The sequence below is a fragment of the Tachypleus tridentatus genome, chromosome 8 (genome assembly GCF_004210375.1).
Source record: "Tachypleus tridentatus isolate NWPU-2018 chromosome 8, ASM421037v1, whole genome shotgun sequence".
Taxonomy (NCBI): domain Eukaryota; kingdom Metazoa; phylum Arthropoda; class Merostomata; order Xiphosura; family Limulidae; genus Tachypleus; species Tachypleus tridentatus.
The window spans coordinates 33,636,133-33,659,074 of NC_134832.1; the positions used below are offsets into that span (position 1 = coordinate 33,636,133).

Below are 22,942 nucleotides of genomic sequence, written 5' to 3' on the forward strand. Positions count from 1 at the left end.
AAAGTTACCTTAAACACACTATTGGTGAGACCTTGAAGCCCCCAGTAAGAACTTCCAGTCAATGAAGAGCTTACACACAACTCGCCTACTTCATCAGTCTTACAGAGATAAGGTTGATCACCAACTTTAACAACAGCTACTACAGCTAAAAAAACAACATTTAGAAGCTAAACAAATGATATTAGATTCCAAATGTTTATAGAAATTGAATATTTAAAGGAATTCTTTATAATTATAGTTGGTATTATTTAATAATTGAAACATACTAAAACTATTCACAAAATTGTAGACTTTTTTCAGTGTTGTCTTAAAGAAGTAATATATTATCTTAAAACTGTATTATATATGAACATGAACAGCAAAAACTTCACTTTTTAGTTGTTGTTGTTTCTTCTACTTCATTACCAAATTTAGAAAAGTTACAAATTTGTTTGTTTTTTTCAGGATTTCAGTTTTCCATGCACGCCTATCATCATATAAATTTAGTTTTGAAATTCTTTATATATAGTGACACAGCAACTTAACTAAAGTATATTATAGCTCTTCAAAATGGTGCTTAAAAGCTGCCTACAATTCATAAAAAATTGATGCTTGATAATACAGGCATTTTCTTAAAATATACAACACAGTGAAAGCATCACATGAAACATATCAGAAAAATAATGAAGGCTATGAAGAAACTATATTCGTTATCACCATTAATAAAGGTTAGAAATCCACTCGTGTTCAGGTGTTTTGAATATGTTTCACTGACACTTGATATCCAAATAAATGTTTAAGTGTAATAATCCTTGTAAGTAAAATTAATTATACGCTCATAGCAAATTGCTATTCACTGGTTTTAAATTGTATTTCTGTGTGAAACAATTAAAATAGTAAATTGATAAAGAATTCAATAAGCTTAGGATAATAAATTATAAAGAAGATATGGACATTAATGAAGAGATTTTGATGCGCACTATCTAAAAATATAAATAACTTTTTCATAATTAAATTCTTCCTGCAACAGATATTTTGCACAAAATACTACAGTTACAAGTTCTCAGGTTCTCTCAGACTTTCTGTGAAAAATAGAGCAAGTTATTATTTAGTTGAAATCTATTGATAAAACTCTGCTGCTTGTACAAAAACTAAGGTCTTTTTTTTTTCAAAAGTGCATGTCAAGTTCTACTTACCACCAGGCATGACCTGTCCACAGTCTTGCAGGGTGAGAGATGTAAGACTATTTTCTTGATCCACTCGGATTACTCCATAACTTAAAGCTGACATGGATAAGACTCCTCTACCACTAGAACCAGGACCTGTTTGACCTGGCCTGAAACAGCAAATTATATAAAAAAATTTGTAAGATAATACAATCTCCTCTTATAATTTTCTGCTGAAAAATAAGTATTTAAGCTCAGTGTGATCTAGGACTTCAAGTTCTCTAAAAAGCAACCTCTTCACAAATAAGTGTTATTTCAAGGCAACAATTTTAATCACTACCTCTTTTTACTTTGCAATTATACATTTGAATATATTATGAAAATGTTTTTAGTTTAAAAGTCTTATATCCAAAACTTTGTTAATAATTTTGTGTGTGTGTCAACATAATAAAATATAATAAATATTCTTTGTCTATCATAAAGTTATAACTTTCCTTCTCCAAAAGTATACTTCTGTCAGGTACTTATTTCTGCTTACATACATAATTATCTTTATTTAGTACTGCCCTCTATTTACATTTTTTTTTTTTTGTATGTCACAAGCCTTTCACTCCTATGTACTCCTCAGTTCAAATGGCTTAACTGAATCTTAAGTGTAAATTATCGTGTGTCAAACCTCCACCAACAGATGTGCCACACACACAAATTACTCATGTGACTTTCTCTTAAGTTATTCTACCCAACTACCACTTCAAGTTTAGGCAAAAACCTAAGCACCAGGTGACAGTGGGGAGGAATAGTGAGAAGTATGAGTGAAGTAAGTACCTCTTGAAAATATATTTTCAAGGTAAGAAAATTATAACCTTCAACAATGTAACTTGCTTCTTCTCACATACCTAGCTAGAATCCTGCACTGAATTGGAAGAGAAACCAGCACAAGGGAGAAAGTAGTAGAAGCATCCTTCAAAAGCACATGAATGACACCCTCATGAAGGAATCCTCTAATAAGAGGATTACACATGGGAACCTGAATCACTTCTTTACCAAACATACTCTTCATCCAGATGTATAAAAGGTATGATAGAAAGGGGTGTAAAAGTGTGAAGAGCATATCCCAATGGGAGAGAAAACAGTTGGACAGTAATCCTAACCACAATATAATTTCAGTCTCCATGATGAAAAGAATGTGGGTAAAATAAGGGATGTGCCCAAAGGTACAAAGTGGCTAAGATGCAACAGGCCACATTCAGCACATTAATTCCATCCCAAACTCAACTGATGGGAAACTACCTGAAGTAAGTCAACTACAATCCAAAACTCACCTTCAGGAATTGAAATCTATGAAAGGGTAGGAAAAATTATCAAACCATCTTCACCTCAAGTTCAGCCGATTGGAGGAATACATCCCACCACCATTGGAAACAGAGCACATGTGAGAAGAGTGAAATACAAATATAACCCACTCAAATCAAACAGGCTGAAATACCTCAATAATACTTACATCCTCAACATAAAAAACATTGAAGGTTTATGCAAGAGAAAAAAGCCGAGTAACCAATAAATGCATCCACTATGACCCACAACATTAGGGCAGGTCACCCAAGACAAAGTGAGAAAGGTACTAGACACCCCTTTGTGAGGACTTACAACGATTGGTGTAGCTCTAAACTCAACTACTGGGAATTGATTTCCAAATGGGTGTAAAATCAGAGATCCCAATTCAAGGGGTGAACTGCATATGTGTGAGTACAGTGTCAATTAAGTTCAGCTCTAAATCCAAAAATAAACCGGCAAGAACTGACATCCATGCAGGGGGCAAGAAAGAGAATCATGCTTTATTCACCTCCAAGTTCAGCTGGCCAGAGGAAAAAAATCTCATCACCAAGTGGAGAAAAGGGCACCTGTGATAAGAATGAAATACAAATATATCCCACTTAAATCAAATAAACCAAAGCACCTCAAACACAATTACATTCTCAACATAAAAACATTAAGGATTAGTGCAAAAGGAAGAAGAGGAGTAACCAACAATTCCACCTATCATGACCCACAACACCAGGGCAGTACAATCAAGATAAAATATGAGTGAGGTATACCAGGCATCTCCTAAACACATTTCTGAAGACTTTGGATTTATAGCTGAGCCAATCATCATAAGTTCAACTTCTGAAAACTAACTTCCATGTGGGGAAAACATGATGGATCATTCCCAATTTGCCCCAGCAGAAGAAAGGTTCACCTTTTAAAAGCACTTGGGTTATGGTGTTTTTATTCATTTCTATCAAGACTTCTTTAACCTGTGTGTTTTTCTAACATTATGAATCATTCATTATGACAGTTTACTCCAATTCTTTGTCATCTCCATGGATAAGCCTGTGCAGAGATGAAGTATCTTTCTTGGAAAATATCCATCAACTACATCAGCAGAATGCTACCTTTCTACTGTCAACTGAAGGAAGCATTATTGATTATATTGTATATCTCTTATTCAGGAGCACAACTCCATGGTCCACCACCCTAGTGGCTTAAAGCTAGAAAATGATAAGGACACTGTTACCTTACTGTAATAAACAGAGGGAAAAAATGAGGTGGAGAGTCTGAAAGAAAATTCACACCATAAACAGTGCAATGGGTGACCACAAAACTATTCTGAAAAGCAGACCACATCCAATTTGTTCAATCTAAGGAATGAGAGAGATGGTAAACAATCTCCTTCTCCTATATCCACAAATTCCACAAAACAGGCATACTTATGAATCAGAGATATCGTGCAAAATAACCTACAAGCAATCTTGTGGAACACTCCATCTCTATCACATGTGACAATGAGTGTTTAATAGTCAACATGGCCTTACACTGCAGATTAGAGCAGCATTCAGATCAAAATATCGGACAGGCCCTGAAATATATATATAACACAAAAGAAACAAAACTTCCCCAGTTATAGTTGCACCAAAGTCTGAAGAATGGCAATAGATGAAAGACAATAACCCAAAGAGGAAGAAAGAGCAACACGATGCAAATGGTGAGAGATGAAAGTAGACAGAGAAACCCATTTGTAGAATTTTTTCCATAGGACAATGCAAATGAGATGCCAGGGAAAAGGTAAGGTGCTTAATCTGATGGAAAGACACCAAAATAATTGACAGAGAATGTGACAAGGAAGAATAAGGCAATCAAATTAAATGCCAAACACAGTTGGTAAAAGTAAAAGAAAAGAGAGATCATGAACAAAGGATATATGCTATGGAATGGATATAGCGAGAACAATTATGACAGAAGGAAGCCAATCTGGACATAGAAGTATATTTGAATCAGACCTAGAATAAAGGTTGGAAACAAAAGGAAGAAAAATTGGTGAAAAGTCTTGGAAAAGAAAGATCGTTCTGGCAAAAGGCAAAGATAACAGGAATGATCAAGTGTACGTGAAACATCAAGGGCAAATAACTCTGACCAGAAACACATACATTGGCCAAAAGAAAGAACAAAACATAGAACAAGCAGACAAAGATTCAAATGAGAGGTGCAATAAAGCATCATACTGACATCCAAATCTGGAAGGGCTGTTGCCATGGAGGTTGACTAATGCAGAAGGAATGTAGCAAGAGTGAAAAGTATGGTAGGTAAAAACTTTACAGTACTGGGAAAAACAAAAAGTGCAATCAAAAAGATCAAAGACTTCTGATCAAATAACCAAGTGAGAAAATCCATAATGACAGGAACAGTAAGATGAATAGGTAAGAACCCACCACCCTGAGACCAACAGTGTAAAATGTTTCACTTACATTTATAAATCTCTATAGAAGAAGGTCAAATAGAACATGGCATTAAAAAAGCCACTCACCATAATCAACTAGATCTTCTTGCAAATAACTGGATAAAAACCAGGCACGAAGACAAAGAGTAGAAATGGTGAGATGCTTGATGCAGAATGGATAGAGTTCTGTAACAGTAGAAAAGACTGGATCTAGATCAACTACCAAAACTACAGTTTGGCCAACCAATAAGAGACAATCAGAAGGACTTGAAACAGAGCAGAGTGGATGATAAAAATCACCCTTGAAAGGAGTCAGATAAGAGGATACACATAAAAAATTTGTCTGTCCAATCCTGACTGAATGCATTTACAGCCACAGCAAATGAATGACACACCAGAGATCAAAACAGAGGTAACTTGGTGTTGAAGACAGTGATAATTGCATCCAAGTGCAGAGTACCCACTCAATTGCATAACAATTGAAAATTTGATGATTTAGATATCATTCCATCAGGCATATTTTTCTGGATAGAAAAAAACCATCTGTTACCAGGTTGAAAGCACCCAAAACGTGAAAAGCAATTAGACAAATACTGTGCATGTGGGCCCAAAAAATAATTTTAATGTTTAACAATATAAGAAAAGAAAACAGGTGTCTTCCTGGTGATTCATATATATGCCACCACTGTAGACTTGCCTGTATGGACTGGCAAGATGAAAAAAATGATCCAAAGCCTGATGATCAGCATGAAGCTCCAAGATATTAATAATATCATTCACTTGAAGACCATGGAACTGAAATGACTTGCTACTTGACCCATATTTTCCAGATATGAAGTGAAGTGTTTATAAAAATATGTAAATGTGGATAAGAGGTGGAAGCAAAACCCTTGCTGAAGTGTAAGACTTGTCCAATCACCAATGAAGATCATCTACAAGGGAGGGAGGAAGGGTAAGAGGAATATCCAAAGGATCCCATGCAAGGTTCCATTAGTCATGAATAGTTCATTGAAGAGCATGATCCTTGATGATAAGTGCTGCTATGAAGAACCACATCCTCAAAAGAGATAGGACCTCACAAACAGAAATAAAGAAGGAGTTATGCCATTGATGACTTCCATCTCTATTGTATGGAACTGAAGAAGAGAAGGTTGTTTCTGATTAAAATGAGTGTTGAGTAAAACAAAAGTCAAATATATAAGACATTGAGTAGGACTAGGAAATTATTTCTCCAACTTGAGAAACCAACCCAAGCCATCTCCAGAGAAAGCAGATAACATGTGAAGTGGACTCCCATTCAAAAGAAACCAACAGAAGTCAATCATTCATGTAATGGTAAAAGCATAACCTTTGAGTGTGCATAAGTCTGGCAAAAGCTTTGACAACCAGACAGAAGACATATGGTGCTACTACAGAAAGCCAGAAAATTAAAGTGGATAATTGATACACCACCTCTTGATAAAGGTAGTGTCTCAACTGCCATGACATAGAAGTATGGAAATAAGACGTGAGACATCATCTTCGTTCATCTCTGAACTTCAAGAAAAATCCACCTGATGCTAAGAAAGGACTCCATGGTAAAAACAGGGTAGCACAAGAAGCAATTGAGACATAATAGATTGATCACAGACTGCCCATCTCCTGTTTTCTTGAAGACAACAAAAAGCTTGGAATAAAGTTCTGGAGAATGGTAAGTCACAGGTTCAATGGCCTTCTGAAAGAAAATAGCCTGTATTGTCTCAAACAGATACTGACATATGGTAGGATTCCAAACCAAAGTTAAAATAAACAGGTATAAGAGACAACAGAAGATGGAAAAGGAAATTGAAGACAAGTCCTTCTGAGAAAATGAGAAGGAACCATAGGTCCTTGACGAAGTCTCACCAAAGATGAATAAAGTGGGATAAAGGTGCCACAGCTAGACCATAACTCATAGGATAATTACCAACACTGTTGGCTGTATGATGTCTGGCATCAAATAAGTTAAAGAGAAGAAAATCTACTAATGGAATGAATGAGCAAATGAGAAAAATATAATACCAAACAGAAATGTGAATTGAAATGGTCAAGACATCAAGCAAGACAAATGAACAAATGATCAACTAACAAGGAAAAAGTTGATTACTGTCTCACAGATTTCAATGGGGTTACAAAGTCGCTGGAAGGTCTCCAAACATTAAACTGATTGAAAAAGGGATCAAGTGCAAGTCCTGAAGATAAGGAGATGGTAAATGAACATAGGACAAAACCATGTCTCTTTCCAAAAGAACCCAACAACAGAGGAACCACGTGTGTAAAGAACAAGTCAAAGTTGACAAATTTGCCAACAAGGATGTAATGAGGTAAATGTATCCCATAAGAAACCTTCAGGATTTCAATGAATCACCTTGAACAGGAAGTACATGATGGACAAACATTATAATTTAAAGGTGAGAATATTGGGCTTTGGACAAAATAACAGGACAATCACGGTCCCTCTCCAATGTAGCAACTTGCACATCAGAATGCATAATGCAAATAAAAACCAAAAACAACTGTGTTGGCAAAGAAAGAAAAGGACAGAAAAATAACTAAGTTCCATAACAGAGTAGAATATTAAGCAACACCATGACTGAGTGAAGTAGGAATTAAAACTAGATAAAATAAATAGGAAGCTTGAAAAATAATCAATATGAAAATTCAAAATATAAAGTGAGAGCTAAATAAAATGTTCAAACATAAGCACTGCTAAACAAGCAACAATAGATAGACAAAATAGCACAGAGGGAGTCATATCAGCTATGTGTGTATGTGGGGCACTTCTAATAGTGGCAATTTGTTGCATGATAATTTGCATGTTAAGCTCAGTCAAACCTGAGAGTTAAAGCCCTGTGGCATGCAAAAAAAAACAACAGGGAAATAGAAGGCAGCACTGAACAAGAAAGCTCTGTGAGTGAATGGAAATAAGGTACCTTTTCAATGTAATATTTGCTTTTACATTTAATACCTTCTGATGGCAACAGTTAGACATTCTTCTGTGGCAGCACATGGACAAACAGCTTCAGGTCGTAGTCCTCTACTGTGGAACACACTCATAAATTGATCACAAGAAGACAAAGACCCTAAAAAAAATTTTTTTGTTTGCTTAATCTCAATAACAAAGACAAAAACTTGCCTAATCAAAAGAGAAAAAACTGAAAGACTTTGGTATTTCTTGATTATAAGGTTTAGGCTGCAGAGCACATGAAAAGTAAAAGTTAGAAATATCTGTGTTAAGCCAGTATTTAACATTCTTCATCTATAATTTACAGAAGAAATATTGGATTACATTTGAAAAACCAGAGTGCATGAAATAAATAAAGTGGGTGGCTTGAATTACTTGTCTTCAAGTTGGAAATATGTTACGATCATATGAAATATGAAAAAACGTTCCAAAAATACAACTAAACATTATGATGAGAAATCTGTTTAACACAAGATGTCTGTTACACATTCTATCCTTTACTTTTCAAACCTTAATACTGAAAATATGCATTAAACTTCTTTTGATTAATTTGAGCCATGGTGAACTTCACTTATGAGGTAATGAAAAAAAAACTATTAGCCCTGAAATCACACACAGACTTTATTATATATTATGTCATTTACTTTTTGATTTATTGTTTGTTGTTATATTTTTGTTACAAAGAGTATTTTGCACTGTTAGTTTAAAATTTGTCTTTAGAACTAACCTAAATCTCATAAGCTGAACAACTCCACAAGACATTGGAATTATAGTAAAAAATGTCATTAACAGCAAGGTCTCCCAAACAATGAAACAATGCATTCTAATTCATGATGACAAGAAACCCACTTGAAGTAAAAATGTAATCTAAAGATGGTTGGGTATGGGTATTAAAACTTGAGTTATTTTAATTAATGTTTTAACACTCATTCCAGCCATCTTTAGAATGCATTCTAATACTTATATATAGGATATAAAGAAAAGTGTATTTAATTACGTATAATAATTGCCAGGTTTATTTTTAGTTTTGCTCTGTGTACATATCTTTACTCTTAATTAGTTATTATTTATTATATACTAAGTGATTAGTAATATTGATGGTATTTTTATTAAAAACATTTTGTAGGACTGGTATTGTAAACAAAAAAGTCTTTGATGCACAATCAATTTGATGTATACAAAATTTTAATGAAATGTATTCAAAAAGCTGATAGGATTCATATGAACATTTCAATAATTCTAGGGCTAGCAAGCTAATTAGTAAAGATAAAAAAAATAGTAGTTTATTTATCTCCTATCAAGATAGTTTTGAAATGTATATTTAACATTTTTTCTACTTTTCTATCTAATCCACTTTTAGTTAAAGTAATATCTGATACTTCTTAAACATGCTAATATAATTTTTTTAATTATTTTCCAGTGACAAATTTGGCTAACTGTGCAGAAATAAAAGTTATTAAATCAACATTATATATTAAATTGATAAACACACAATTCAAAATTCTAAAGGATTGTAAATTATTAAAGCATAAATACACATTTACACATGACATCTAAATGAAAAACTATCAGAAATTACATGGGTTCGATCCATCGGCCACAAGTAGCATTTTTAAAGAACTAAGGTTGACATCCTTGTGGTCCTTCGAAGCCAGTAGACCCCAGTGCAAATCCCGGGATTTGCAGATAGCAGAGGTGGCTATAGTTAATAAAACAGTATCAGTAATTAGCTAACGATGATTTAAAGTACTTAACATCTAAAACAGACATAAAAATAAAGCTGATTGTCTTTAATGCAATGTTACTATCAGAAAAGAACAATCCTCCCCCACACACAAACACGTCAAAGACGTTTCATAAAAGATGTATAATGAACACTTTAATCTACTTACTTTAAACGTTTTTCAAAATGCAACTAAAAAGCTCACAGTAATAAAAGTAACATTCATCTACAAATATTCTCAAGGTGACAGAGCTATATATTCACACACACACACACACACACACACACACATATATATATATAAAAGTATGTTAATAATAACACAACATCAGTAATATGAATGTTTCTTAAAAATACAGTAAAGTATCATACCATGAGGGAACCTTTGTATAAGATACTAAAAAACATGAAATATTCTTCTCTTACATGATCCCTAAATAAGTATCAGCAGAGCCATAAACAGCAATATTAAAAAGTTAATACACTTACTGCATATTCAGCTAAAGCTAAGAAACAATAATAAGAACACTCCTTTAACCTTACCTTGACATGTCATGGATCAAAGGTCATGTCACTGTGTTTGTTAACTTGTGTTCAAAATTTTATTGAGCAATCATTTTATAAATTTACATCAATAATTTTGGTCCCAAACTGTAGATCAAAATTCAAATCTTAGTATTATATACATCAGTCAATTTCTTAATTTAAAAGTAAATATTAAAAGAACACACATTTTTTTTTTCTTGTAAGTCATGCAGAATACAGCACTAGTTCAAATTAAATATTTGTGATGCCAAAGTGCTAATCCTATAGTTTTATACACATTCGGAACTCAAATTACCAATACTGAGAAGCTAAAATATAAGATAAAAACCTCATGTCTTGTCATTTTGTTGAAATATGCCTTATGTACTGAATCAAACCACAGTGGCCCCATTCATCTCTTTCCATTTTCAGAAATGGTCCCTTATATACCCTTACTTCAATATATGACCTGTGAATAACCAATCGACAGCTTAGAATGTCCCCCTAGTGGTTTTCTCACCATTTTAATCTGTTAGAAGCCATTTCATTCTATCAAACCAAATTTCAAGAAGGTAAGTTGTGTCTTTAGTCTGCTCAAATTTCTTTTTTTTTAATAAATACAGCTTAGTTAGCTTGATAAATTATAGTGAAACTCTATAGTATTAACTTATGATTCTTTGGTTATTGAACTTTATATATAAAACCTAGAAAAATTTCATTTCATATCCTCTATATGTGAAATTTTAAAAGGCTTAGCAACTGAGTACAAAGGTCATAGGTACGAAACAATTGTTTGCTTTACTTCTTTATTTACTCTTCTAAGTTTAATACCTTAATTCTAAATAGTAATAATCTATATGCACATAAAATGTACAATAATTGAAATGTGACTGTATATTACAAAATACTAGTTTACTAAACCACAATCAACACAGGGTCACCTTGTGAAGACTAAAGGTCAGTTTCAGATTACTGGATATGATAACATAAGCACTCATGCACTCCATCAATGCAAGTTATGTAATGTTAGCCATATAACACTATATACTTAAGCTATTTAGACTAAACATTTGTATATTTGTGTTATAATCTGTAGTCGTTCTAGAATGAAAAAAAGCATAATTAATATTTATTTCCTAATTTTTTTATGGTGGTTACAAGGTCGGTCAAATTGAAAAATCCCATGTTGTTAGTGTAGAGAAAACACCAGACAAAATATAGTCTTACTGAAAACAAACATTTGAAATGTATTTAGAAGTTTTTAGAAATCACAGAAATAATATTTGAGATTTTTGGGAAAGGAATAGTTTTTTAATCATAATATGAAAATCACTTAACATACAGACTAGTAGAGGAACAGACTCAATATTTTCACAATCAAGTCTTCAGTAAAAGAAATAATTCATCTAAAAATAAGATATTTTTAGTACTGTAAATTTGAAACCTTTACTAAACATCTACCAAATTTTATAAAATACACATTGTGCATCAAGTTATAGGATATATACTAAACATTTGTAATTGAACTAGTGTATATTATACCAAGACAATCATGAAAGGGTTAAAAGTTACATTTTTTCACATCTTTAATAAAGAGAAAAAAAAACAACTTTGATGTAAAGAAATTAATACAGGATTCTTAAAATGTAAATCTGCAAAACTTTATCCAAACCTTTGTATTTGGTTATCATTAACATCCAGGATGCTGGACTACTCTTCATGAGTGAATATGGAATAAATATAACGTGCATACCATTGAGTACACTCTGCAAAATAAAAAGTAGTGTAAATATAAACAGCTAACATGACAGTGTGTGTAAAAAAATCACATAAGAGTAAACTATACACTTGTATCTTATACATTAAAGCATATTTCACTGAAAGAAAAAACACTTTAGAACATATTCAACAGTTATAATTTTAATAAACATAAAAAATCTGCACATTTACAGAACTTTAATAATACAATAACGACAAGTTTGAAAGATGAAAGTACAAAAAAGATCCAAGTTCATCAAACTGTAAAGATAACCGATTAAGTCAAATACAGATATTAGTATTATATTAAATGATTGCTTGTTTGTTTGAATTTAAGGACAAAGTTACACATTGAGCTATCTGTGCTCTGTCTGCCATGAATATCAAAACCTAGTTTCTAGCACTGTAAGTCTGCAGACAAACCTACCAAATAATTAATGTTTTTGCTTAAAAATTATCAAAATTTGACTTATGAAATCTACAGTTTTTTTAGATTTTGCAATTTCCAAGTTTTTGTTGCAAAACATTGTTACTGAAAATTTTCACATTTCATACATAAATTTCACATTTTTTTTCAATGATGTGCAGAGAGTTCCAGTCAGTTTTAACTTGACTGATGTTTATTAAACTATTCCTTTCAATACATTACTTTGTCAGTTTCAGTATTCACCAATCTGGGTATAAATCATAAAACACAGAGCAAAAGCTAATAGATTTAATGAGTGCTATAGGAACAAAACTTTCAAAATGACATCAGTATTATCAACATTCTCAGTTAAAATTGATTAATGTTTAGTAAAAACAATTTTTTACAAGTAAATAATAAGTTCTCTATTATTAAGTAAGGATTTTAATCAGATTATTTGGCCATAATCTACCCTACTTGCTGAACCTAAGCTTACCTACTGTCTTGTCAGAGAATAAAATTTCTGTAGCTTTCAAACAAATACAATGTAACATAAAAACATCTTCAGAAATGACAAAAATGTCTTCATAAACTATAAAATAATCTAAACTCTATAGTTTATTCTCAATTTTCTATATTCCATTTACATTTCTTTTTTCAGCATGCAGAAGGTCCACCATATCAGTTACTCAAACTATAATTTACTGCTCAAACCACATTGAAATAAAAAGCCTACAACCTGCTCTATCCAATCATATTTAAATACTGCATGCACATACTTTCAAAGTTACACTTTGTTCAAACCATATGATTTTAATATTATGAAAATGTGTGGGAACACACAGAGCTGTAAATCAATGACATAGAAGGAAAAGTACTTGAGAAATAAGACATGGATGAATATATTCTTAAGGAATGATAAGATTCCTAGCAGATGTAAACCTACAATTTGGAATAGGCAGATAAATCTAAAATAAATTTATAAATGCAACTCTTCCAAGCTAGACTCCTCAGGTATGACAGTTAAGATTTTTTATTTTTGAATTAATTACAAAATATCAATTTTAAAATATTTTTAAATTAAAAATTGTTCAGACAGATTAAAGAGCCCAAAAGAGATTTTAAGATAATGTTCAAACAGTTTAAATCAAGTACTTACAGTGAGAATACTATGCCACAAACCAACTTCTTTTTTAAAGTCTAAAACACACACCATTACTTCTCCTATAAGAAACAGGAAAATACCATTTAAAAAAACAAATTTATAAAAAATATGTCATCAGCACCTTAATAAATAATTAAAATAGATTAGCTAGTTATAGATTAACAATTTGAAATTAAGTGATTAAACCTTTGGAGTGAACATTTCAGCATGCATATCAATAAATATTATTTTACAAAATCATTAAATGCCCATTCAAGAAACTCACAGATACATTTATTGATAAAATTAGAAATACTTTATCATTTCATGGTAATAAGAAATTGTGCAATATGGATTAACTTAGAGTGGCAGAACCAACAAACAAGACCAAATAACAAGTCATATCCTCCCTAGCTGTTGCAACTCAAGTTGGTGAAGGAACTTATAGAAATATTTATTAATAAAGTTAGAAATTTTTTGTAATTTCCCTTACCAACAATTTCAACAGACCACACTGAAACACTTTAATAAACTTAAATAACTTTCCACTATAATAAAAGTATGCTGTTTTTCGTTGTTTTTTTTCACATACCTTCAGTATAATTACATGCTGCAGTTAAAGCTCGACAGTGATTTACAAGAGCTGATCTGGTTACTGTGACACCTTTCATGGAGTAATCTTTATCAACAGTATACTGGAAAACAACACAATAAAAACAGTACACTCTAAACCCATTAGAAGAAAGCTTGGTTTTTTCTTTGTTCAGAAATGTTTTATCAAATAATAATGCCAATTAATGCATCTAAAAATGGCTTAAAGTAAAAACTTTCATAATATTAATCTAAATAAATAATTCAAATTTTAGTACAGTCAAACTGGACATAAAAATAGTTTATCAACATTTAACATCTATAAACCTGAAGTCAATGTTAAAATCACTTTAAACCTTCAATAAAACAAACTTAAAGGAATATATTTGTGAATAGGAGTACTAGTTAATTAAATGGAAGATAATCAATGAATATCTGTAATAATAATGTTTTGTTACCTACCTTAATACAAGCATTCTAACAGACATAAAATTTAAAATTGCTTTGAATTGGGTATGTCTGTGCAACAAATATTTAGGTACAAGGTGGAGCCCCAATGTAATACAGTAGTTGGAATTGTCATTGGACAATGTTATGAGTTACCCTCTTGATGCATACATCCTGTCCAAATGCCATGTAAATTCACTCACATCCCATTCGGCAATCATGTAGAAATTGATGTTATTAGCCAACATGACACCAAGATTATTGAAATCATACAAGTACTGATGTTGTGAAATTGTTTGAGTTCCTTACTTACAGGAGGCTAAGGGACAATAAAAATTAGAATAACCAAATTTCATTGGTTAAACTGCTTAATTAATTAAGATAGGAATATTTCATTGGTTAGTTAGTAAATTATCATAACTGAATGGCTACTAAAAAATCTTGATTAAACACTCTAAATTCACAGTGATTAATTAACTTTTAGCTACATCCAGAATTTTGGGATCTATGAGGGATCTGCCTTATCTATGTTATAGCAGCTTGCATTGTAACAAGGACTCCACTGTATAATAATTAAAAAACTTTGCATGTTATGAAAAATAATCATGTTAATTATGAGTAATTAATACATTTTAGCTAAGAGAATATTATGCTTATTTATAACACAGCCTGTAATTTTATAATTACTGGTGTGTCAGTGAGTTACATATTAGTTCTGATAGTATGTTACTGTGAAAGAAATTTTCAACATTAACAAGTGAACCAAGGAAAAGAGGAACTCACAAATAACTCATTACAAATCAATAACAGAAAATCAATGAATAACAGCTTTGATGTCACTTTCTTTTTAACCTAACCCTAGACATGTTTGAAATTAAATATTTCCAATGGAAGAACAAATGGTACAGAATGTTTGACAACACTCATATTGTATCCTCTCTCTTCCCCTTTCCATCCATCATACATTCAAATGCTGGAAGAAACAGTTATATCATCATTAAAAAAAAAAAAGAAAGCCACTGCTATGAAACAGATATGGAAGGTACTTCCTTTTTGTAGTTCTTTCTTCTGGACAACCTTCACAATTTCCTTCATCATCTGCATAGCCCAAGCTATGTAGTTCACTTTGAAACTAAGACTAAACTCTACCATTCCTGATGAGCAGGTAACCAAAGCTCAAACAGTACTCATATAAACCAAAAAAATATACATGTCAACAAAGTCAAAAATCAAACCAGTCAATTCAAGTAACTCAAAAATATACATACACTAACCAATAAAGCCAGTAATGTATCTTTAAAAACAAACAAACCTGGAAACAAAAATCAAATTTATTGTTTGCTTTCAAAATATTTATAAAAACAAATTAATCAAGGACATAGTTAAGTCTGTTGTCAACAATATTTTTCCACCTTCCATATTCAAAGAAAAAATTAAATGACCATCTTATCATCAGAATCAAATGCTGTGAAAACATAAAACTGTTTTCAAATTTTACCCTTCTCTTAGAAACATTCTTATGTAGGCCAAGAGAACCTTAAAACAACCAAAAAACATGGTAAAAATAAACTAACCTTTTCATATTTGAAAGTCTAATTTCCAAATAGATAGTAGAAATATGGTAGCCAACATACTAAAAAAACAACTATATACTCAACTTTCAAAATCATGAAATATCTTGAATAGGAAGTTCAAGAGAAAGTACACAAACACATATTTAACAACAAAAACAATATCTCAATACTTAATTTCTGAAAATTTCACTAATCTGAAAGTATTTTGTGTTATACTTTAGAAAATTCAACTAGACCATGGTAATTGTCATCTATTAAATTTTCTCTACAATGATAACAGTTTAGTTGGGCCTACACTACCCAAATTATGCCTAATGAAGACTAAAGCACAAGATTTGAAAGCTTGGAACAAATAATCCCTCAAACAACAAAACAACGTACATTTTATTCATAACCCCACATGCATAGCAAGTTTATAAACTTGTTTGGAGGGGGTTTATGTTTTTCTCCACTAAGTTATAGTTTAATATAACCGTTAAAGTTTCTTTGCTGCACTCCACCTGAGTTAACTCAGAAGTTAATGTTTTTGAAAAGATATTTTTACGTACCTCTATGTACCCAACTGCTTCTTCCGTTAACCTAGGAGGTGGTGTCCAATCTTTAGGTGGCCTGCCAAGATTTTCAGTGATAAACCAGTGAAGTTTTGGCCAACCTGTTAATCACACAGATAAAATATTATGCATATCACTAGCTCTATCTATGTAATTGATTACTAAAATAAAGTTGTTTAAATCATACAAGAAGTTTGGTATGTCCTCATTTTTATGACTAGTATTATAAAGGATCTGACAATATGTTCAGAACTTTAATAACTTGTAGAATCTTATCTATAAAATGCTCTTCTTTTAGGAAAATTTTATCATTTAATTGGGGGAGTCATCTTACAACATAGGTCAATCATTTAAGAATAAGTGCTTAGCTGTCTTGGAAAGGGTAGGTCATTAAAAACTATTTATACTGATGTAATAGTTGAAATTATGTTGTATTAATGTTTTCATGTCTCAAACTAGCAAGAACATGAAATGGAAAAGTATATATTTTGACATTTAAGTCAAATTTTATACAATATGTTGAAGCACACAACAACTGTACTGTAGAAATGGATCTCGATGACAGAGAAAATGGTCACAGTTTGGGCAAAAAGAAACCCAAGCTTCCAGCTGCCATAAAGTCAGTCTATTACTAAATGGTCAGAAATTGGCAAAAAATTTCAGATGCCATAAAGCCTATCTATTATTAAATGATCAGAGACTGGTAACAAAAGAAACTCAAACTTTCAGATGCTAGAAAGTTTATTATTAAATGGTCGGAGACTTGTAACAAAAGAAACTCAAACTTTCAGATGCTAGAAAGTTTATTATTAAATGGTCAGAGACTTGTAACAAAAGAAACTCAAACTTTCAGTTACCATAGAGCCTACCTATTATTAAATAAAGCAAAAAATTATCCCTTTTCATTACAACCTTCTTACTTGGTTGCTGCTTGTCGTAGCTTGCTAAACCTGAAGAAATCTCGCTCATGGTGGTTGGGAAACAAAATAATTTGTTTTAGGTTTTACATATACACTTGAACAACCAAGAAATCAAAACTTACTTCATCAATACAATATATTTTATTATAATTTATCATATTTTATAAATAAGCTGTACAAATACAAATAGAAAATCTCAAACAGGCTAAAGACTCAACAGCATGAATGTTTGTCTCACAATAAAAAAGGGTGCAGTTATATTTCAAAATGGTTGAAAAAATCACTAAGTGAAAATTCTGAGCTTGTTATTGGTTATTTGTATATCACATGTAGAAGTGAATATAAGGGACTGTTTCCAGAAATCATAGGAGGTATGATGGGGGTCACTATGTTGAATTCACTAAGTATAGTGATAGCTCAGCAAATAGAAAAGATAAAAGGTTTTTGTTTGGTATTCTAGCTTGTCAATATTTGTAACTAGAGTTACTAATACATATAAAACTATATACTTTGTATTTTGACATCATAAACATCTAATCTGAACCAGTGCTGCAATCGACATAGCACTTGACACACAAGAATCAATGTTTAGGTGTCTTTGTTTATATTTACTTTTAAAATAAGAAACTAAATAATGTATGGTATGAAAATTTAATTTATAATGTACAGTTTTATACCAAACTTATGGAGTTCAATAAAATTCTGAATACAAATCAACAAATAAGATGACGTGGTATTTTACCCCCAACCCATTGCGATAGGGTTAAATAGTAAGAGACTACCAAAAAAGGAACCCAAACTTCCAACTGCCATAAAATCTATATGTTATTATATGACCAGAAATTGGTAAAAAAAAAAAAACACACACACAACTTCCAGCTGCCATAAAGTCTTATCCATTATTAAATGGCCAGAGACTGGCAAAAAAAGAAACTCAAACTTCCCGCTGTCATAGTCTGTCTATTATTAAATGGTCAGAAATTGGTAACAAATGAAACCCAAACTTCCAACTGACAAAGTCTATCTATTATTAAATGGTCAGAAATTGGTAACAAATGAAACCCAAACTTCCAACTGACAAAGTCTATCTATTATTAAATAGTCAGAAATTGGTAACAAATGAAACCCAAACTTCCAACTGACAAAGTCTATCTATTATTAAATGGTCAGAAATTGACAAAAAAAAGAAAAGAAACCCAAACTTCCCACCACCATAAGATACATCTATTATTCATTGCTATAAAATAATTTTCATTTTAAAGTAAATTGTGCTCAATACTTTGTATAAATAAAATTATTGTTACTATTGTTTTCAATTCTTTCGAGGGAATGTCTTGGTAAAACATTAAATATGTACATTCATGAATAGAAACGAACCCAAATGTGAGGTTGTCTTGTATGCATGCCTCTGAAAGTCAAGGCTGACAAACCCCAGAAGTATGAAGTCATCTTACAGACAAGAAGCCTAACAGTTAAGGATCTATAGTATTTATTAAAAATACACCAGAAATACCTTTGTAAATGTTTGGGTATCATGTTTGTTAGCAGAAATACATAACTAAAGAACAAAACTGTTGCAGGCTTTTGACAATAACCAAATGCACAACTTTAACTCCTTAGTTCAAACATTTTGAAAGTTTTACAAATATTTATAAAGAGATTTAACATTTTATAACTGTAAAGGTTTTAGAATGAATTTCAGCTTGGTCTTATGGTAAGTTTCATGTCAGATTCAACATACTACTTGTCAAATTATTGTAATTGCTAAAACCTATCTTTTGTACATTTGTTTGATTTTTGTGCATAGCTAGACAGACACTATCTTCCCTAGCTGTTTCTAATTTTCAAGTAATAGACTATAGGGAAAGCAACTAGTCAACACCATGCACTGCCATCTCTTGGGTCAGACCATAAAGTTTGGTTTGACCCCTTACTCCCTATTTTTTAAAATAAAATCATGGCTTCAAAGTGAAAAGCTTTTGTTGTTGTTGTTGGTAAGGGGGCATGAGCCACAGAAATACAGCTATACAGTCTGATACATTAACCACTGGGCTGTGCTTATCCCCCTAGGGAGAAAGATTAACCTTATTCCAAGTACCTGTAAGGTATGTTATTTTAATGGCATAGGTAAAAACATGCTTCATTTGTACTGGATTTGATTAGTCTTTACTTTTAATGTATTTCTTAAGCCAGCTGTGATGCAACTTTACAACTGGTATAGCAAAACTATTAATTAATGTTACAAATTTCTCCATATGACAAATCTACAATGTTAATCAGTCCTATGGTGTTAGCCAGTGTTCAATGAGAAAATTTTGGACTATACGCACATATGTATTTTTTTATTTGAGTGTAATATTAGGCAATATATCACAACAAGAAGTACATTTTAAAAATTAACAAATTATGCATTATCACTTAAAATATAACTTAATACCTTCTTATTTACCTGAAAATCTCAAATAGACAAATATAATCATGGATTATATTCTGCATACCAGCATCTCTGTTAGACATTTAAACTGTAAGTTTACTTTAATAGTTTACATGTATTTAAAAAACACCCTTACCTTTGAATATATGAATCTCTCCAGTAGCAGTCTTGGGTAATCCTTTGTAACAAGCTTCAGAAGTGAGAGCATAATTAATTCCACAATTACCCAGTAAAAACCCTATTTGTTGTGAATCAGCATCCTGGAAGAAACAACAAATAGTTAAAACTTTCTAAATTACCTAATTTAAACCCACCTATTGGTTCAACCCTGTTAGTTTGTTTCCATGCTAGAGGTTATTGAGTGACTATGCAGTTATTAAATCATATATAAAAAATAATATTAAAAGATTAATTTTCTTGATTAAATGTAGCATAGTTTGGTGCACTAAAATTTTTTTTTTTAATACTAACAATAAACACAATCCTCTAAAATAAGAAAACACAATTTCAGTACTCTGATTATTCTCTCTGTAAAGGTTTTTGGAACAACTTACCAATATGTTATCCAGTCTAGAATAATTACTTTTTAGCATACCAACACCATAATTATTTCAAAATTTGCCTGTGGGTTATTAATTTGTACAGAATTGCTGTATGAAAATGGGTGGAAATCTTAGTTTTAGTTTTTTCAGAAACCATAAGTGTTCTTAAGACAGTATTCAAATGACCAATTCCTTCTGTTTGAAAGTTAGAGACAACTATCAACTGTTAATAAAACTTTATCCTTGAGCTATGACTGCAGCCTTTCTTGTGTTACAACTCAACATTGAAAACAAATAGCAACACATTAGCATTAACAACTGAAGGTGTTACAAAAGCTGTTCAAACAACATTATCTGTAATCTTCTCTCTTCCATTAATATCTTTAATAATAATAATACACAAACATGAATTCACATTTCTCACTTTAAAACTAAGTTGATGTAGTTTTTATTTGAGTAAGTGCTAAAACTTGACTGAAAGATGACATATTCAAATATTTCATCATCTTTTCTAATCTTGAAATCTTACACCAATCATGGGTACCCTGGATCAAAATTTAACCCTTATACTGTTACATGATAAAGAAATTTGTTATATAACTATTTTATGGAAAGCAGAAACAAAAGTAGAAACAGAGTTGTAATCAAAAACAACATATCACCATATGAGTAATTTTAGCATTCCAGGGGCCAGAATATACAATACAGTGGTGACCTCGGTTCTTGAATGACTCCCTTCTCGAACAATTCGATTTTTGAACATATTGTTTGAGAAAAAAATGTTTTGTTTGTCGAATGTAAAACTCGGTTCCCAAACCAAGTTGTCATGGCCCAAGCCCCCAAAATAACCCGACTGATGACCCGAATGACTCTTTGATCATTTTCAGACCACACCAAGCTTGCCCAAAACATTTTACCTGCACCTGTCACTCAGTCCATATCCCCACTAAAATCTACTGTGAACGTTCTCATTTTTCTTTTTGTTTGTTTTTTGTTGTTTTTCTAAATATTCTGATTAAATAAGCCACCATGGGGTCAAAGAAGAATAATGAAACCAAAAAGAAAAGTTGTTAGAGCCACAATAGAGGTGAAAAAAGATCTCATAGTGAAGTATGAGAGTGGTGTTTGTATGTTTGACCTTACTACACAGTTTGGTATGCACCATACTGAAAAATAAAGAGGTCAAAGGAGCTGATGTTGCAAAAGGAGTGACAGTGCTTACAAAACAAAGATCACAAACAAGGAAAGAGTTAGGATAACTGTTGTTGATTTGGGTAAACGAAAAACAGTTAGCTGTGATAGCATTTCTGAGACCATCATTTGTGAGAAAGCAAAGCAGTTGCATGCTGACCTCCTGAAAAAAAAACCTGGAATAAGTGCTGATACAAGTGATGCCTTTAACACTAGTAGAGGGTGGTTTGAAATATTTAGGAAGTGGCATACATAGTGTGGTGAGACATGGGGAGGGTGCCAGTTCTAACAAAGATGCTGCTGATAAATTTGTTAGGGAATTTAAGGACTATGTAGAAACTGAGGGTTTTATTCCCCAACAAGTGTTCAACTGTGATGAGACAGGCCTCTTTTGGAAGAAAATGCCAAAGAGGACCTACATCACCAAGGAGGAGAAGTCACTGCTGGGACACAAGCCAATGAAGGACAGGCTAACTCTATTGTTATGTAGTAATGCAAGTGGGGACTTAAAACTTAAGCCTTTGCTTGTGTACCATTATGAGAACCCGAGGGTTTTTAAGAAAAATAATGTCCTGAAAAGTAAACTAAATGCCATGTGGAGGGCTAATAGTAAAGCATGGGTAACCAGGCAGTTTTTTATGGAGTGGGTCCATGAAGTGTTTGCCTCTAGTATGAAGAATTACCTCACAGAAAAACAGTTGCCACTCAAGGCCCTTCTTGTGATGGACAATGCACCTGCTCACCAACAAGGCTTGGAGGACTGGCTGGTGGAGGAGTACAGTTTCATTATGGTGAAGCTCTTGCCCCCTAACATGACTCCTCTCATTCAGCCCATGGACCAGCAGGTCATATCGAACTTTAAGAAGCTCTACACCAAAGCACTGTTTCAAAGGTGCTTTGAAGTGACCTCTGACACAGAGTTAACCCTCAGAGAGTTCTGGAAAAATCACTTTAATATCCTCCATTGCTTGAGGATCATAGACAAAGCCTGGAGGGAAGTGTCTTTGAGGACCATGAACTCAGCCTGGAAGAAATTGTGGCCAGACTCAGTAGCAGATAGAGACTTTGAAGGCTATGAGGCTGAGCCTGTTGTCGAGGATACTGTCTCACTAGGCTTGAATGTGAGTGGTGATGATGTGGAGGAGTTAGTGGAAGACTACAACATTGAGCTCACCACGGAAGAACTCCAAGACCTTCAGAAGGAGCAGCAACAGAAGGCAACTGAGGAAGTGTCTTCAGATGGAAGGATGT

At 32.3% G+C, this 22,942-nt stretch overlaps 1 protein-coding gene across 14 annotated transcripts in view; it reads right to left on the reverse strand.

Moving 5' to 3' along the window:
- LOC143222130 (disco-interacting protein 2-like) overlaps positions 1-22,942 on the reverse strand; it is a 159,711-nt gene that overhangs the window by 40,911 nt on the left and 95,858 nt on the right. For all 14 annotated transcript variants that reach the window (XM_076448138.1, XM_076448143.1, XM_076448144.1 and 11 more), the window contains 9 exons: positions 20,095-20,218; positions 16,602-16,705; positions 14,034-14,136; positions 13,457-13,521; positions 11,806-11,899; positions 9,465-9,584; positions 7,889-8,003; positions 1,176-1,315; positions 9-145 (listed from right to left, as the gene is read on the reverse strand). In XM_076448138.1, coding sequence (XP_076304253.1) covers positions 9-145; positions 1,176-1,315; positions 7,889-8,003; positions 9,465-9,584; positions 11,806-11,899; positions 13,457-13,521; positions 14,034-14,136; positions 16,602-16,705; positions 20,095-20,218 — 1,002 coding nt within the window. The remainder of the gene's footprint in view (positions 1-8; positions 146-1,175; positions 1,316-7,888; positions 8,004-9,464; positions 9,585-11,805; positions 11,900-13,456; positions 13,522-14,033; positions 14,137-16,601; positions 16,706-20,094; positions 20,219-22,942) is intronic.